Genomic DNA, 18,909 nt, shown 5'->3' on the forward strand with positions numbered 1-18,909 from the left:
ATGTATGTATTTTCCTGACAGAAAACTCAAAAAGCAAACCAATTTTGTACTAAAAGGGCAACCTTAAATTAATGTTGGTTCACTTAAATATAAAGTGTCTAAACTATGTGAATGCTATAAAACTTGAGATGTTCTAAAATTCCATTTAAGTTTTCCCTCCCAAGTTTTTAACCTAATTTAAGACTGGAGATTTTTGTCAAGATTATTCATATTGATTTATAAAATGAACTTCCAAGAATAATCCAACAAGTTTATTTACCAGAAGTTTTAACATGACTAGACTAACATTATACAAGAATACAAATTATGATCCTCCTGTACTCACAAGTTACATACATGAGAAAACTAGTTCTTTCATTTTGCAGTATCCTATACCATCAATCAATCTGAAAGACTTTGCATTTTTCTTTTAGTATCTTAGTCTTAATCTCAATCTCTTGAGATTAAATAATGAAAAAAATTCACAATACAAGCTTTTCAAAAAAGATCTTATACAGTAAATATTCAACTATCTGAAATATGGCTAAGATCTATGAAGAAAAAGGACATAAGTAGCTAAAATTAATATCAAAATTCATATAACTTCACTGAGTCTCCCACGTATGCATTTTTTATTTTAGATAACACTAGTCAACTGTAATATTGTTTTTAGCTATAGTATATCAGAAGCACTGTTTGCCTATTGAAGATCAAAAGCAGAGGGGAAAGGAACTTCTAAAGGAAGATAAAATGATGAGACAGAAATAAGGAAGGGACAATTGAAAGTAAGGAAAAGGATAGAAAAAAATGGCAAAAAGAGTTTTCAAAGATCATCAGAAAACTTTTTCCCACAGAATTTTTTTTGATTTTATGGAAGATGATGGAAAAAAAGAGGATTCAGTTTATATAATTTCCTTTACTTAAATGTAGATTTACTAAAATCACAAAATTTTAGAACCAAAAAGGATAATTAGAGACTGCTGAACTCTAACTGACTTCTCTAAAATTAAACTAAACCATAAGAGCCTTAAAGGCTAGAAACTAAGTCTCATGTTTTTCCTCTCTCATACTTTGACACAGTGACTTGTACCTAATGGGAACTCAATAAATTAATTAATCTAAGTCAGGTTTCCTGATTCCCAATTTGATTTCTCTTCTCAACCTACCACTCCATCTTTCTTTAAAATGTTTCTAATGTATAAAATTAGAGACATCAATATTTATTTCATTAGTCATGCATTTTCTTATGTTAAGACATTTTAAAAATTCATATTGGTAAAATTTGGTACCTATGAACATAGGATTTAATTGGAAGATACCCTTTGAGGTCAGCTAATCCATTTAATTCTCATTTTTACAGATAAGGAATCAAAGATACTATGTGATTTGTCCAAGATCAATAATAAAGGCCAGAATTTTCTCTCAAGTCATCTTATTAATCACTTATATGATGTTCATTTCCCTAATCTGTTTTGCCTAGATATTTATTTATGAAGTTACTTATGCTAAAAACTTTAAATTCATCTGTACTGGAGAAAATTAAGTTACTCTCCATCAAACCCTTTAAGGCACATTAAAACACAATTGTTTTTAACAAAAATTTTTTAGGGCCTTTTCTTTGATGTGAGAAAAATCCCTTCTGCCAATGTGTTTAGTGAATATTCTTTTAAGTTGCTGGGACATTGTGTTCAAATGCACAGGAGGTAGGACTTTAACCCAAGTTTCCTAAACCAGAGGCCAGTCTCTACCCATAACACAAATAATGCTTCTCACAATTAAATATCTAAAGAATTATTTTGAATTTAAATTAATTTAGAGTTCTAAAACTTCTAATCTGTGAAATGAAAGCACTCGAAGTAACTGAACTTAAAACACTCTTTTCCATTTTAGTGAAGTACCTTTCCTGTTTAAGAGCATATTCCAGCATTTTGATCCTCCTTACTAGATCTTTCTTCAGATTCTCTTGTCCTTTTCTTTCTCCTTGAAGGAATGCAATCTGGGCCTGAAAAAAGACAAGGTTCCATTTGAATTGAAAAAATCAATGCAATTAGGAAACTCAGAACACTGATTAGGAAAGCAATACTTTATAATTATAAAAGATCAAGCTTGACCCTTAAGATAAGAAATGAGAATTCACATTCTTTCCTTTTTTGGAGGATGGGGACAGGGAAGAGATCCTGGAACACTGCATACAATTGAGTTTTTAACTTGCCAAGATTAGTTTTGCTGATCTGCTTTTTTTTGTTTTCATCCTGAATCTTGAAAGAATGGTTCTATGGTTAGAAAACAAGGAAAAGATATACTGGGAAGGGAAGAAGTATAAAAAAAACCATATATAAAATTTAAAGTTTCATTAGTATATTTTGCATAAGTCTATAAAAACATGTGAAGAATTTGCAACAAGTTATCTAGAACTACCTCACTCAGAATCATCATCAAAAAATTTGAATGATAGAATTCTTTTAAAGCTGGGAAAAAAACTACTCTGTGTCACTGAAGCAAAATGGTTACAAAGCCATAACTAAGACCCTCTTAAAAGTTGAAACCTTCCAACAATAAATGATGGAGCTAATCAAATCACTGACAGAGATAAACATATAAACATTTACACATGTACACATGTAAGCATAGGCACATACATAGAGAAACACACACCCACAGAATACTCTATCTGATAACATAAAATAGGTAGTTTTTAACTACTTTTAGGCCAGGAAGTAAAAGGCACTATTCTTCAAGTAAGGCCAGTATCCACTGACACTGCTTTATTGTGAGAAGTTGGTCTTCACAGGGTGTGGAGGGGAGCCTTAGGGAATCCAATACAAAGGGGGAATGGCCCAGCCAATAACAAGACTAGAAGAGTCTTCCTAATCCCATTCCAGGGATACCAAACCCCAATGGTCAAGAGTGACCTAGAGATCTTGACCTAATGCTACTGAGTTTGTGCAATCAGGTCATTGAATATTAACCCACACACCCCCCTGTGAAGATTGGGGTTCTTTAGCATGTCATGCCTTAGATGATGTGGGGGGGGGTCATATTAGGGGCATATCATGGAATGGGCAGGCCTTTTAAATTGTAACTCAAACTCAGAAGGAGGGGAAAGAGTTTCTGAGGACAATAAATTACCTGACTCTTGAGACTAAGGTGTGCCTCACACCTAGGAGTGAGGTAACTGTATCTTGTAAGGTGTATATTGCAAGGTTCATGAATAAAATGCACAATTTTCTTTCACTCTAGCAGGTTTTTCTTTTCATTCACTTATAACAATTTGGGGGCTTGTCCCAGATCTTGAGAACACCTCAAGGAAGCCCCAGAAGAGACCGGGGGAAGGAGGCCTCACAGCTTGATTTCAAGCCAGATCCTCGTTTCTTTTCCGGGGTTCCCTCGGGTGGATCTGTAAATGGACCTGAAACCCTGTCATTGATGGAGTAATGGAAAATTGTGGAAATGACCCAGAAAGGTAGGGAAACTTTGGTTTTTAATCTTTCCAGGCTGATTCTAGACAATTCCAGGAAAGGAAGTCCCAGATGGGAGGCCAGGGGTCGAAAAGGCACCTCAGGGAGGGAAGGAAGAGACACCCCCCCCCCCCATCCAATACACAAGGAGAGGCCTTTGGGTAGGAAATGATCTAGCTAGGACAGCAAGGATGCTGTCCAGGGTCAAGAGAAAAGTAAATCCATCAGATACTGCTATTCTGAGTAGCCACAAATCCCCATCCAAAGACAGTCTGTCTGGTGGCCAAGGTTTGGGTCTGATGAACAGTGAACCATAAGGTACCTTCAAATAAAGAGGAGGTGGAATATGCAGCATACTGGATAATTGAGCATGCTAAATTATTTCTAAGCAAGTTAGAAAAAGATTAAAAAAAAAAAAAACAGGTGGGATCCTCTGGCTGCTCCTAGAAAGGAAGCTAACAGCAGGGCCCAAGAGGAAAGGGAAAGTCTGGAGAGAGGAGAAAAAGAAATGCTTTTTAAATAAAGGAAGCCGATTGGATCCAATCCTGTGTGAGTGAATTTGAATGTTCCCGTGGGAGTGTGTGTATTTGTTATGTCTTGTCTTGTGTACATGTCTCTTTTAGGCATCTCTGGGTCTGAGGACCCAGCTCAAGTTTTAAAAGAGGGCTATCTGGGAGTTGGGCTCAGGAATTTCAGAAGGTGGAGAAGGAAGTAGTATGCAGCGGCCCCCACGTGGAAATCAGCCCTTCCTTCACTGAGCCAGTTGTAGCTGTGCAAGGTGTGTATAGTTAAGGGAAGGGCAGGGGATTCGTAAAGAGAAAAAGCTGTGGTTTGGGGAGAGTTTAGAAGAGTTTAAGAGAGGGGAAGGATGGAGAAGTTCTAGGAGAGAGGAGTGTCTGGGAAAGATTCCATGCTTTCTCCCTGGATTTTGGGAACTTTGTAAAGTGGCTTACAAATCATTCTAAGAGGAGAAGGAAGTGGTGGTGCAGCGGGCCCCCACGTGGAAATCAGCCGGTGGTACTGGGGTACTGTGCTAGGTATGCAGAGTTAAAGAAAGGGGAGGTGGATTCTTAAAAGAAAAAAAAAAGCAAGTTGTGCTTTGGGGAAAGAGTTTAGAAGTTCAAGAGAAGAAAGAACCTTTAAGGGAAAGAGTGAGAAATTAGAGGAGGGAAGATTTCCTATCCTTATGCTTTCTCCCTGGGTTGGGGGGAAAGGAGTCCGTGGGTTGGACACATAGTGGTCCTGATCCCATCCCCATTCTTGTTAAGACGTGAACCCTAGACTGAGTGCCCCACCCACCCGTGGAGGGAGGGGGGAGAGCCAGGAGAGCCCAAGTACTTAAGCCTTAAAGGGAAAGATCCCTCCACAGGTGGGATGTGTGATTGGGAAAGAAAAAAAAGTATCTAAAATCCAAGGATTAAGAGACTCCTCTATTGAAAGAAAATCATGTTAATGAATTATCTGCTGGCCACGTGGCCTGAGTGATGACTTGCTTTTTTTTTTAAGTTTTTAGAGTTTTAGAAAGCATGCTGAGGGTTTTAAAAGAGGGATACTAGTGTTGTAACATTCTGAAAATTTGTACAGAATGGGAGGAATTAAATAACCTAGATTGTTAAATTAGTTTGGGATTAAACTATTTTAACACTACTGTAACTTTTGCAAGGAGTTATATGGTTTGGGATTTTAAACTCTATTGTAACACCTTTGGGTTAAAGAAAAGTAGTCTTGTATTACTAAGAAGAGAAATACCTAGGTTATCAGGGATGTTTACTGATGTCTTTTGGGGACAAGCTCTAATTGGTTTTAATGTTGAGTTTAATAATGCTAACAATTGTATTTTTATTTTGAATAGAGCTTTGGGAATGTGAGTGCTGGATTCTCTGTATAAGGTACTGCTAAGGTTTTTATCAAAGTTAACTGTTGGGGGGCAGCTAGGTGGCACAGTGGATAGAGCACCAGCCTTGGAGTCAGGAGTACCTGGGTTCAAATCTGGTCTCAGACACTTAATAATTACCTAGCTGTGTGGCCTTGGGCAAGCCACTTAACCCCATTTGCCTTGCAAAAAACCTAAATAAATAAATAAATAAACAAAGTTAACTGTTGGGAAGTTAGTTGAATTGTAATTACATTGGGGTTTTAAAGTATCATGTATGAGATTGGATTCTGAGAATTTGGGTAAAGAGACAAAAGTGTAAAGAACATGGGATATTCATTCTGCTCTTGTTCTAAGGGAAATGAGATGTTTAAATAAGAATCTTAATGTATATTAACAATGTATGTTTAATTTTAAAGAGGTCAAGAATGTGGACTTCTCTCTTGATAACTGCAGCCAGCTGATGGCGGGGCTCTGAACAAATTGCACTTGTGGGACCTATTGTAAGGTAACTTATTGATGAATAAGATGTTTTTTTTTTTCAGTTATGTGATATTCTTGTGAGATTATGTGAGATTATATTTGCAATATTTAGTTATCTCTTGTGAAGGGCAATAAGGAAAATGTGAAAAAGTATGACCCTTTCTGGGATAGATCTGTGGCTTCATGAATAAAGTAATAATGGAGGGATTTCTTTGTACAATCTAGTAATTTGTGTGTTACTCTGTTACTCTTATTTTTGTTCTGTTATAATGAAATTAATAACACATGTTGGAAATTTAAGGCTACCTAAGATGTTTTAATGGTTTTAAAGAATTCTGAAAAGTAAATTGTATGTTAGGGGGCGGCTAGGTGGGTCAGTGGATAGAGCACCAGCCCCAGAGTCAGGAGACCTGGGTTCAGGTTAGGCTTCTGATACTTAGTGATTGCTTAGCTGTGTGACCTTGGACAAGTCACTTAACCCAATTGTATGTGAATTGGGAATGTTTTGGGTATATATATATATATATACATATATGTATATATATATATATATACACACACACATATATACATACATATATATATATATATATACACATATATATATATGTATATTCCAAAGCAGTGGTTGTTTGCTTTGAAATAAAGCACTATATAATATAGAAAATATAAACACAAGATAATTTGATGTTTCTCTGTGCAATCTCCTGGACAAAGGAGGCATTTATTTGTTGTAAGATACAACAGGCTAGAAGGAGGTTTCTCTAACCAAGGGGAATCTGATATGTCACCTTCATATAGAGATAGAGTAAATATGATTTCAGACAAAGGGATGTCTCTAGTAAGAGGTAGGAGACAGGCCTGGGGCCAGTCATAGTTAGAATACCAGGTTTTAGGCAAAGACCAAGGAAGGATAATCGAGGTAGGGGTTTCCATTAATTGGGGCTCCATTAAAATTATAATTGGAATTTAGTGAATTGTATTCACTGGATGTTTTAACTAGGAACTTCCAGGTAAGACTACTATGTTAGATCACAGGACTTTTTACTCTTATGTCAGATACCAGGATGGTCAACAAAAAGAAATGCTACTGGGTAAATGTCATATTCTTGGAGCCAAGGGAGCCAATGGGCCAAGGCTGTCAGGTGATAGGGGTGGGCAGCTGAAGGGGCGGCTTCTCAGTATGGCTGAGGTTGGACCCCTTTGACTTGATTTCCCCAAAATGATATTTGGATAATACCTCACCTGGAAGAATAAATCTGGCCTAAGACATTTGACTTACTCATGTGAGCTCTGCCTAGACACTGACAGTCAATACTCATAAAGGAAATTTCCTTTAATGTCCTGGAAAGTTTTAGGCAAATTAGATCTAATAGCCAGAGATGGGCTAGGTGTCTGGCTCTGACACCTGCTATCAGCTACATGCTAAAAGGAATTAAGTTTCCTTAGTTTTTGTATTAGAGGGGATATTTAGGTAAGAAGAATGGGAAATTCTTAGGATAATTACAGTTTCAAGTTCTAGTTTAAGGAAAGGAGTGTGAGTTAATAAGTATACTAGGAAAAGGAAAATATGGGAACATTTGGAAAAAAAAATTTCATTTTGGTTAAGGATGTCATTAAGGAATCGTTATTGTAATGAGAGCAAAGGTTAAAATTGTTTTATTTTAAGCCAGATGCTGGGTACTCTTAGAACAAAGACGACTGTTGAATGTGTGTATGGAGCAAACTCCCAATGAGAATGATCACATTGACTCAAGCTTTTGAGTTTGCTCATGTAGTAAAATACTAAAGGAAGTTTGTGTTAAAAGTGAACTATGGGGGCGGCTAGGTGGCGTAGTGGATAAAGCACCAGCCCTGGAGTCAGGAGTACCTGGGTTCAAATTTGGTCTCAGATACTTAGTAATTACCTAGCTGTGTGGCCTTGGGCAAGCCACTTAACCCCCTTTGCCTTGCAAAAACCTAAAAAAAAAAGTGAACTGTGTGTCATTATGGCAATAAGGCAAAATGTAAATTGTATTAAGTTCCAGAATGTCATTGTTTTGTGATGGAAACATATGTTTTGATCTGAATAAGATGTTAAGTAGTTTCTCTACCAGAAGGCAAGTTCTCAAGGAGTCAGAGCTGGAGAGAACTTTTTTGGAACAGATTCAGAAGCTGCTAAAGAACATTGGATGCCTCCAAGGGAGAAAAGAAGAGAAGACAGGAGAGAAGAGACATTGGACCAGTTATTTCCACCATCTCTCACCTACGTGTACATTGTTTATCTGTAACTTCTCCTTGATTTTTTAAGTGTGACACCCCTACTTATGCCCTTTGCCTTACAAGAAAGGAAGAGGGGAGGCAGGGTAAAAATATTCTCCATTGAGAAAGAAAGGAAATTACTGAGTGGCATTATTATAGCTATGTGAGTCTGTATAGGGAATGAGTCCTATCTCTGATTTAGACAACAGGGTGTTAGTAAAGGTGGGAGAAGAGTCTAGCTAGCAGAAGTCAATGCCCAGTCTTTTGGTGTGGCTGTTGAACTTGCCATAGTTCACAGCAGTTTGAGAATTGGCCTTGGGTACCCCTGAGTCTGACCTAGATTCTCAGTCCCTGGTCAGAGGTGCACTGTGGTGCAACATTCTGATCCAGAGGAGAGAGATACCAGTGGCATGTGACTGAGTCGGTTCAGGGTGACTATTGTTTATAAGTGACTGGCCAGGATAATTGCCTGGGCAGTAGCAAATATCTGGACATGTCCAGAAGCAGGGCGCATATATTCAGGACTCAACAAGATAGGTGGCCTCAGACTCATGTGAGATTAATGATGGTACCTGGATCCCTTATAAAGATGCACAAACTGGGGCATTTGTTAAGGGAAACTGATTATGAGTCAGTATGGACTTGCAAGGAAAGTGCTGAAATGGCCATTTGCAAGAAAGATAGTTTAAGGAACCATCACTAGGTATATTAGCTATTCTTAGGGTTGATCCAATGGCACAAAAATCAGGAATTTAGCTTGGATTTTGGAGCCAGGAAGACCTTTCTAAAGACATTGGTATAAAAACTTGCAGTGGAAGGAGGTATAGCAACTTTGGAAATGTACCTATTATCATGATGATTATATGGCCTATTTAAGAGGGCCCCTTGGAAGCAAAAAGGAGGAACAGTATTATCCATTTGTTGGAAACTATTCCTGGAAGACCAACTAGCACTAGAGGGACATTACTGGATTTGTAGGACTACTGCCTAGACCCAGTTGTCCTCAAAGAGTTGGTCAGGGAGTTATCTAGACTTAAGGGCCTACTACCTGGGCACAGGATGGGAGTTGGGGCTATGGAACACCAATTTATATCCTGAATAGGCTAAAAAAGCTCCAAGGTATAGTTGAAATAATTACCAAACAAGCTAGGGTCTTGGACCTGCTGGCTACCCAAGTCACGCAAACAAGAGAGGTGAGTATTCAACATAGATTGGTACTAGACTACCTGCTGGCCAAGGAAGGAGTAGTTTGTGATAAAATCAACTTGTCAAGCTGCAGCCTAAAGATAGATGACAATGGGCAGGTGGTAAAGAAGATAACCAGGGATATTAGAAAGTTGGCACATGTTCTAGTCCAAACCTGGGCAAGTCCATTTAGTATCTCTTGGATGAATTGGTTTACTGGTTCATGATGGAAACAGTTACTGGGTATCTTACTATTGGCCCTAAGGAGAATCCTATTAGGCATGTGCGTCTCCCACGTATGATCCAGTTAACTCAGTACAAGATTCTATCAACAAATTAGTACAGGTATACGATTCTAATAAGGAAGAGGTAAAGATATTGATAGGGGAAAGTCAGTCCTTTCAAGGATGAGGATTATGAATTAATTTGAAGACACTGCTGATGAAGTGCGGAAGACCAAGTTGTTATTAAAAAGAAAAGGGGGGAGTTGTGAGAAATGTAAGGTGTTGGTCTTCACAGGGTGTGGAGGGGAGCCTTAGGGAATCCATTACAAAGGGGGAATGGCCCAGCCAAACACAAGACTGGAAGTCTTCCCAATCCCATTCCAAGGATACCAAACCTGAGTGAGCTAGAGATCTTAACCTAATGCTACTGAGTTTGGGCAATTAGGTAATTGAATATTAACCCACACACCCCCTGTGAAGATTGGGGTTCTTTAGCATGTTATGCCTTAGATGATGTGGGGGGGATCATATTAGGGGTATATCATGGAATGGGCAGGCATTTTAGATTGTAACTCAAACTCTGAGAGCCTATGAATATCCAAGGAGGGGAAAGAGTTTCTGAGGACAATAAATTACCTGACTCCTGAGATTAAAGTGTGCTTCACACCTAGGAGTGAGGTACCTGTATCTTGTAAGGTGTATATTGCAAGGTTCATGAATAAAATGCACAGTTTTCTCTCACTCTAGCAGGTTTTTCTTTTAATTCATTTATAACATTTATGATGCAACTACCTTTTATTCATCTGGACCCTTTTCCACCCTTTGATACAATTAAATTTCAAAATGGAGTATTTTTAAATGGATTGACTTTTAACCTTGGGCTTATTTGAAGTGTATACTACAACACTTAAAATCCTGTTTCCTTCTCTTCACTCTTCTGATTTTCCCCCGTTTTCTATCATCTAGTACAAAGGTGTCCAACCTTACTTTAAAAATGTTTACTGAAACAACAGACGATACATTTTGATTTGCCATTTTAGTGAGAGTTCTGCCAAAGAGTTTAATAAAGCATTTAGTAAACCCACAGAGGGCTGGATAGCCCTGATATAGTGGGTAAAGGGAAAATGCAAAATGACTAATATACTTTAAGTTATTTTTAAATGGCCCCTAACATAAATTCCATCTTCCCACTCATTTTGAACTTCCTCAGGCAAGAGTTTAGATATATTTTAATATTAAAGCAACTACATAGACATGTACTCTTAAAAGAAAGGCATTCTTACATATGGGACTAGTATGAGGTATTTAATTAGTGAAGAGATTATGATAGTTTAAAAGTAACTAAGTCACTAGAATGATAATTAATGATATTTAGATTTAAAATAGAACCTTTTAATTAAGGTATCCAAAGCATCAGTTGTAATCCAAAGCATTACAAACATCAGTTCATTAAATTTCATAATACTTTGGAGACAGGCTTAGGTAAGGGCTCTCTATTTAAAGATCTACAAAAGATATTCAAGTTAATAATCTTATATAATCTCTACCTACCTCACTTTCAATTCATCACACCCTACAAACACAAAAACACACACCAAAACCAAAACATTATTTTACCTACTCATTTAGCTGACAATGTAATTTGCATTTCTATAATGTATTCAAGTAAGGAGCTTGGATTACAAAGGGAACCAACTACCCAGAGGGTGAAAGACAGAGTAGGAAAAACAGAATGGTAGGAAATACACAGTTGCTAATTACAGCTGTGAAAAATTTTTTGAAGTTTGTCTGATAAAGATCTCATTTCTCAAATTATAGAGAAGTCAAATTTATAAAAATTATGCTATTTCCCAAATGACAAATGGATATGAACAGGTATTAAGTTTTCAAACAAAATAATCAAAGTATCCAATGGTCTATGAAAAATGCTCCAAATAACTTCAGGGAGAAAGATGGACATTCATTGAAATAGGAGACTTTCAGACTTTCTTAATAAAATGACCAGAGCTGAACAAAAAGTTTGATCTTCAAGTACAGTACTCAAGTGAAGCATAGGGAGGGGGAAAGAGGAGAGAAGATTTAATAATGTTGAACTGCTTGTAGTACTGCATGGGAAGATGATACTAATAACTCATATGAACCTTCTCATTTATTAGGACAGTTAGAAGAAGCATGTACAGACAAGGCACAGGAGGGAGCTGAAATTGAAGTTCAAATATATTAAAAAGATGGGAGGGAGTTAATGGGGGGAAAAGGAACATACTAGGAAAAAGAAGAAAGAGGAGGTAGAATGGGCTAAGTTATTTCACTTAAAAGAAGTAAGAAAGTTTCTGCAGTGGAGTAGAAGGAGGGAAAGTGAGGGGGAGTGAGTAAGCCTTACTCTGATCAGAAGTGGCTCGGAGAGGAAATAACATACACACTCAATTGGGTTTGAAAATCTATTTACCATAGAGGAAGATAGGAGAGGAAAGGGATTGGGGAGGGGGGAAGGGAGGGGGGAGTGTAGGTGAGGAAAAGGGTGGTCAGATGCAACACATTTTGTGAAGCAGGATTAGGTAAAAGGAAAGAGAGAATAGAATAAATGGGGGTGGGAGGGGGGAATAGGATGGAGGGAAATATAGCTACCAATACCAACTGTGTAAAAAATATTGAAACAATTTCCCTAATGTTAATAAAGTTATCCATCCCAAAAACAAAGCTAAAGATGTCTGAATATAGACTGAAGTATACTTTTCTTTCCTCTTTATTTTTCTTGAGGTTTCTTGTTCTTTGTGTATGTGGGGGGGGAGGTGTTATATTTACTTTTACAACATGACTATTGTAGTAACATGGCTGCACATTTTTAATCTGTATCAAGTTGCTCTTTCAAAGAGTTAACTGGGGTGGGAGGAAGGGAGAGAATTTGGAACTCAAGTTTTGAAAGTAAATGTTGAAATTTGTTTTCACATGTAGCTGGGGGAAAAATTTTAAATAAAATTTTGCATGTTGGAAAAAATTATAATTAAGCAAGTAGAAACTAATAACTCCATGAGATATCAAGAATCAACCAAGTAAGATCAAAAGAATAGAATGTGAAATATCTCACTGGAAAACCAATTGACCTGGAAAATGAAACAAGGAAAGATAATTAAAGAATTATTTGGATTATCTAAAAGTCATGATTTTTTAAAAAAAGGAACATAGACATTTTTCAAGAAATTATCAGAGCAGGTAAACAGCATGTTTGGAAAAAGTACCAACCCTGGAGTCAGAAGCATCTGAATTCAAATCCTGTCTCAGACAATTGATATTAGCTGAGTGACTTGGGCAAGTCACTAAAACTGATTGCCTTACTCTGCTCCAAAAAAAAAAAAAAATTATCAAGGAAAACTGTCCTACTATCCTAGAACCAGAGGGTAAAAGAGAAATTAAAAGAATCTGCCAATTACCACCTGAAATAGATTACAAAATGAAAACTCCCAGGAATATTAACACTCAAAATAACAAAGCTACAATCAGGAAAACCCAAGACTTAGCAGCTTCTACTACACTGAAAGGATCAAAGGGCTTGGAATATGATATTTCAGAGGGAAAAGGAGCAAAGATTACAACCAAGAATTGCCTACCCAGCAAAACTGAGTATAATCCTTTAGGGGAAAAATGGATATTTAGTTCATTAGAAGTAATTACTGATGAAAATAACAAAGCTAAACAGAAAATTTGACTTTCAAATGCAAAATTGAAGGGAAGCATAAAAAAAGTAAAACAGAAAAATCAAAAAGGAATCAAGAAGATGCAATTCTTAAAAGTGAAACTTTATATTACTACACTGTAAGATGATACTAGTAACTCCTGAGAACTTCCCCATTATTAGGGCAGTTAGAAAAAGAATATATAGACAAGACACAGGTGAGTTCAGTATGATGGAATGATATCTAAAAAAAATAAAACTAAGCAGTGAGAAAGAGGAATACACTGAAGGGAAAAGAGAGAGAAAGAATGGTATAAATTATGTCACATAAATGTAGCACCAAGAGAGTTTTTATAGTAGAGGGGAAGATGAGGGAGGTACACAAGAGTACTTGAACCTTACTCTCCCTGCTATGCCACAAAGAGGGAATTATATTACCTTCAGGAAAGAAGGGGGGGGGAGAGAAAATAAGGGAAATCTGGAGGGGGAGGGGTAAAAGAAAGAAGAATAGACTGGGGAAGGTATTTATTCAGAAGGAAAACACTTTTGAGGACGAAGAGGGTGAAAAGAGTAGGAAAAACCAGGTTGGTGGGAAATACACAATTACTAATTATAACTTTGAAAAAAATTTTTAAGCTTCTCTGATAAAGGTCTCATTTCTCAAATGTATAGAGAAGTCAAATTTATAAAAATTATGCTATTTCCCAATTGACAAATGGATATGAACAGGTATTAAGTTTTCAAACAAAATACTCAAAGTATCTGTGGTCTGTGAAAAAATGTTCCAAATAACTACTGACTTAGAGAAACAGAATTAAAACATCTCTGAGGTACCACTCCAAATCTATGAGATTGGCTCATATAACAGAAAATGATAAATGTTGGAAGGGATGTGGGAAAATTGGTACATTAATGTCTTACTGGTGGAGTTGTAAACTGACAATAAAATTCTGGATAGCAATTTGGAACCATGCCCAATGGGCTATAAAATCCTTTACTGCAACAATACCACTGTAGATCTATATCCCAAAGAAATCTAAAAAAATGTTTATAACAGTTTTGTGATGGCAAAAAATTGTAATTTGAGGGGATATCAATCAATTGGGGAATGGATGAACAAGTAGTAGTACAGGATTATGATGAAAAACTACTGTGCTATAAGAAATTACAAGCAGAATGCTTTAAAAAAACTAAAAACATTTATATGAACTGTTGCAAAGTGAAATGAGCAGAGTTAGGAGACTATTGTACACAACAATAGCAATATTTTAAAGTGATCAACTATGAATTACTTACAAAGATCCAAGATAATTCCAAAGAGCTTATGATGAAAAATGCTATCCATCTCCACAGAAAAAACTACTAGAATCTGGAAATAGGGTAATAGCATATAATAATAATAATAATAATAATAATAATAATAATAATAATAATAACATAACTTTTTAAACTTTATTTTTCTTGGAACTGGACTTTTTGGGGCAGATTTCTTTCTGAACATGAATAATATGGAAATGTTTTGCACAACTACCCTGTCTTCTCAATAAAGGGAGAGAAGAGGGAAAGAAATTGGAATTAAAATTTTTTTTTAAATCTGCTACTAAAAATTGTGTCTACATGTAAATGGGGAAAAATAAAATATTAAATAAAAAATTAGCACCTAGATGGCCATTATGAAATTATGAAAAGATATTTGAATCATAACTCTCTTGACTGTTCACAAGGGTACAATGGAGTTGAGAGTTTATCTAATAAAATCCTTTATTTTACACATGAGTAAAATGAGGTTCAAAATGAGTAATTGACTTGAATATAAGTACAGTGGTTGTAGGGAGGACAATCAGAACTGAAAACCAAATTTCCTAGTTCCTACTGCAGCACTTTCTCCCTGACATCAGCTGTTTATTTTTTCTCAAATACAGTAATTCTAAAGCTTTTTGCAATTATATACTTCATATTATAAAAAAGACCAAACCATTATTATTCCAAAAGCAGAGTAGAATATTTTTAGGTTTAATACCTTTTAAAAATATTATCAAAACTAACTAGTGACCTAATGTGAACTGTATCAGAATAGTAAATGATCTAAGTTAAAGTTTCCTTTTGAGGCAGATGGGGAGAGAGCCCAATGCAGAGTGCTGATCAGATTCCTTTACAATCCTGACTCAGATACTTCTGAGACCTCTAGGAAAATCACATCACCTCTCAAAGCCTTTCTTTTTCCAATGGGAACAATAATAATCCCAGGAGTAGTGTGAAGATCAAATGAGATTACATATGAAAACTTTGAAAACTTAAAGCACTATATAAATGCTTCCTCTTGTATTCTTTAGTAGTCTACTTCTTCCAAAACTGCTAGTATTATTTCAGAATCTTTTCATCAACAACAAATAACTAGTCATTAAAATATAGTAATTTCCATTTTCAATTGACATAACCTTTATATAAACATAATTTGTTAAAATGAATATGAAATCACTGATATGTAATGATCATCTTAAATGTAGCACTAGTTCATTTTCAAAATTTACTGGTTCCCTTGTTTTGCCTATTAACTCACATGCCTTCCATGTGCCAAATCCTGAGCCAGCTGCTGAAGGCACAAAGACAAAAAGTAAGTCTCAAGGAATTTAAATTCTTCTGGGAGCATGTATTGTGAACAAAGATAAATAAAAGATTTACTTGGGGTGAAAACTAACTGGGAAAGGCCTGACAGGAAGGCCTGAGGGATCTCCCACCTGCCTGCATGGAACTTTATTCAAAAAGGAATGGACTGCAGAGTATAGGAAGGTGAGTCAAGTGTAATCAATATAGAAATGGAGGTTTGATGACTCCACTATGAAAAGGGCTTTATGGTACCAAACAGAGGAAGTCATAACTTAATCTGAAACAATGGGGAGAAAATGAAACTTAGGGAAGACAGGCTTTAAGGTCGTTTTTTGCTCTGTGATGATTTTTATCCATACTCAAAAAACAATAAACACTGTAAAGTCTTGTATTCTCTATATTCTTCAGTAATAATCTAGATAAACCTGTACTCATATATTCATCAAGGATATCCCTAATTCACATTTAGAGTATCATTACATAGATTTTGTCAAAATAAGAATGAAAGTAGATGTGTCAACAGTTACTAATGTACTTCTGTCACCCTTTTTGGTAATAATATTATAAATGTCTTTTCCTCTCAATGAAGTTATCTTTCCCTTTTTTATATATCTTGAAAATTGTTGATTCCAGGTCCAATGCTTAGTAAATATCCTCGATTCTGAAGTAAAAGTCTTGCTTCTTTTCAAATAATTGTAGATCAAATATATTCCCCTTACTCAGGGGGAATTAGAATTAGTAGTCTAATAACAAAGTATTGAATTGACTAGAAACTCAATGTTGTGGATGTTATTTTCTGGGTTCACATATTAAAATGACAGTGAAGTTGCACTTTTGACCACTTCCTCAATATCTTGTTTTTGCTACTATCAACTTCACTCCAGTCCTCCCAAAGGAATACAGAGAAAACAAAACAAAAAAATTGATTATTAGAGTTCCTACAATTTTTTCTTACACATAAAGCCATATCAAATGGTAACACCTGATAATACATCTATGCCACAAAAAATGCAAACTGGGAAATGGTTACTTCTATTCATAACCGCGGTACATATAAGGCTAGAGGAAAAGAAGAAATTAAATTAACTTCATTAATACCACTTTCTATTTTATAATGTTTTGTTTCTTAAATTGCCATATCTAAAAGTAATGCAATTCTCCAAGTATTTAATTGTCTACCACTGTGTTTGTTGGCTTAACTTAGCACAATCAGCTATAAGTCATGTTTTACAGTATAAATGAGTAATAGTGAAACACATCTTCAGTTTCTCTTCAGTTATCATAAATATATTTTACATCTAAATACACATATATATACACATATATTATATATTCTGTCTCTACGGGCAAAATATTAACTGCTTGAGGGCAGGGAACATTTCTCTTTGGGCTTTGCATCCTGAGTGTCCAATATGTATCTGGCAGGTTTCTAGTGTATCACACAGGCATTAAGAGGAAGGGCCTGAACTCAGAAAGACCTAGGTTCAAATCTGGTCTCAGATACTAGCTTGGTTCCTAGACAAGCCATGTAACACCATTGCTTCATTTTCCCCATGTGTATTAAATGAAGATTAATAGTACCTATCTCCTAAGGTTGTTGAGAAGATGGAATGAAATAATCTTTGTAAAGTACTTAGCATGGCATGTGACACATAGCAAGTATTATAAAATTTAACTTATTGGTGATGGTTATTTTTCCCTCTAACAGCTAAAATTGTTCATACAAGATACATATCAAACATCATGATTGAGATATTTTCATTTAAATTCTTAAAATTCTCTACTTCTGTAAAAGTTTGTGATGAACCTAATATGGTTGACAAATGAAATTTAAAATTGTAAATGTTTTGTGTGAGAAAAAATATGCTTAAGTGGATAATTAAAAGTACACAACATATTCAAAAACACAAATACTTGAAGTTGTTTCAAAATTTTCACCTCTAAAGTCAATAATAAAAATCAATTTTAAAAAGGTTTCAAAATCTTCCATTTACCTGAATGAGCACCTAAGTTTTGCCAGTTTAGCTAAATCTACAACTAATTTAGACAAAACTTTTATGGAAAGAAATGCAGGCAACTTTACCATTCCTTTGGTACTTGATAAGCAAATAATGAATATGAAAAAGCAATATTATATGTAAAACCTAAAATTAAAAAATTAACAAAAACTATCAGAAAAACAAACTAATTAAAGGTTTTCATCTCTAAGTTTGTGTTTAAGGAAAAGAATGTTTTAAACTAGAATCACAGGTATAAAGGATAAGTAAAACTAGGGCTGAGATTTCGGTTGCCACAGTCAGACTCTCAGGGAGATTACTTTTCCAAAGTCCAACAGTATAAAGTCACAAAACCAATATTCAAATTCCTGCCCTGACTCCCAGGTTCAAACCTCCAAGTTCATTGCTTCTACTATTTATAACAAAAAAACCTTCCATTTAAATGTGGCTCCTTTATAAAAGAGATTACAAAATTAAAATATGAATCTGACCATTTTAAATCTTAAAATTTCTTGGTTTCTCCAGTCTAACATACTACTCTTTTTCTCTACACCACCCCCCCAAAAGCTACCAATAAAATCCTTCATTTTCTTCTGTTTTATTCCAGTCTCTTTAACCAAGACCAAATCCCTCTACTCTTATGAAGCCCTGATCCAATCCCTATAATCTGGCTAATCACATTATTTCCTTGAATAAAACATATGCTTTTCTGCATCTGTAACAGTCTATCTCTTCCTATCTCCACACATTCCAGGCTGTCCCTTAGGTCCAAAATGAACTGCATTCTCATTTTTGTTTTCCTCAAAATTTAGTTTAAGCATGATCTCTTTTCTTGAGGTCTTTCCTAATCTCCTATATGACTTAATAAAGAAACTTTGTGACTTATATATAAATATATATAATTATATATATATATATATAATTATATAATATATAAATATATATATAAATATAAATATAAATATATATATATAAATATATAATTATACACACATATACATATTTATCTCAGAATATGCAAATTTCTTGAAGTCAAGGACTGTGTTACAATGGAATCTTATTATAGTACCTGCCCAATATATTAATAATAAGTGCTAAATATTAGATATAATCTGGTTCAACCACCTTATTTGATTGATCTTCAGTCATTTCAATCATTCAACCCATATACTGGAATGGTTTGCCATTTTCT

The 18,909-nt window shown here is 35.4% G+C and overlaps 1 protein-coding gene across 3 annotated transcripts in view; it reads right to left on the reverse strand.

Annotated features, from left to right (window-relative positions):
* Positions 1 to 18,909, reverse strand: part of STRN (striatin) — a 172,898-nt gene that overhangs the window by 115,338 nt on the left and 38,651 nt on the right. For all 3 annotated transcript variants that reach the window (XM_074209698.1, XM_074209700.1, XM_074209699.1), the window contains exon 2: positions 1,878 to 1,981. In XM_074209698.1, coding sequence (XP_074065799.1) covers positions 1,878 to 1,981 — 104 coding nt within the window. The remainder of the gene's footprint in view (positions 1 to 1,877; positions 1,982 to 18,909) is intronic.

This window comes from Macrotis lagotis, chromosome 1 (genome assembly GCF_037893015.1).
Source record: "Macrotis lagotis isolate mMagLag1 chromosome 1, bilby.v1.9.chrom.fasta, whole genome shotgun sequence".
NCBI classification, from domain to species: domain Eukaryota; kingdom Metazoa; phylum Chordata; class Mammalia; order Peramelemorphia; family Peramelidae; genus Macrotis; species Macrotis lagotis.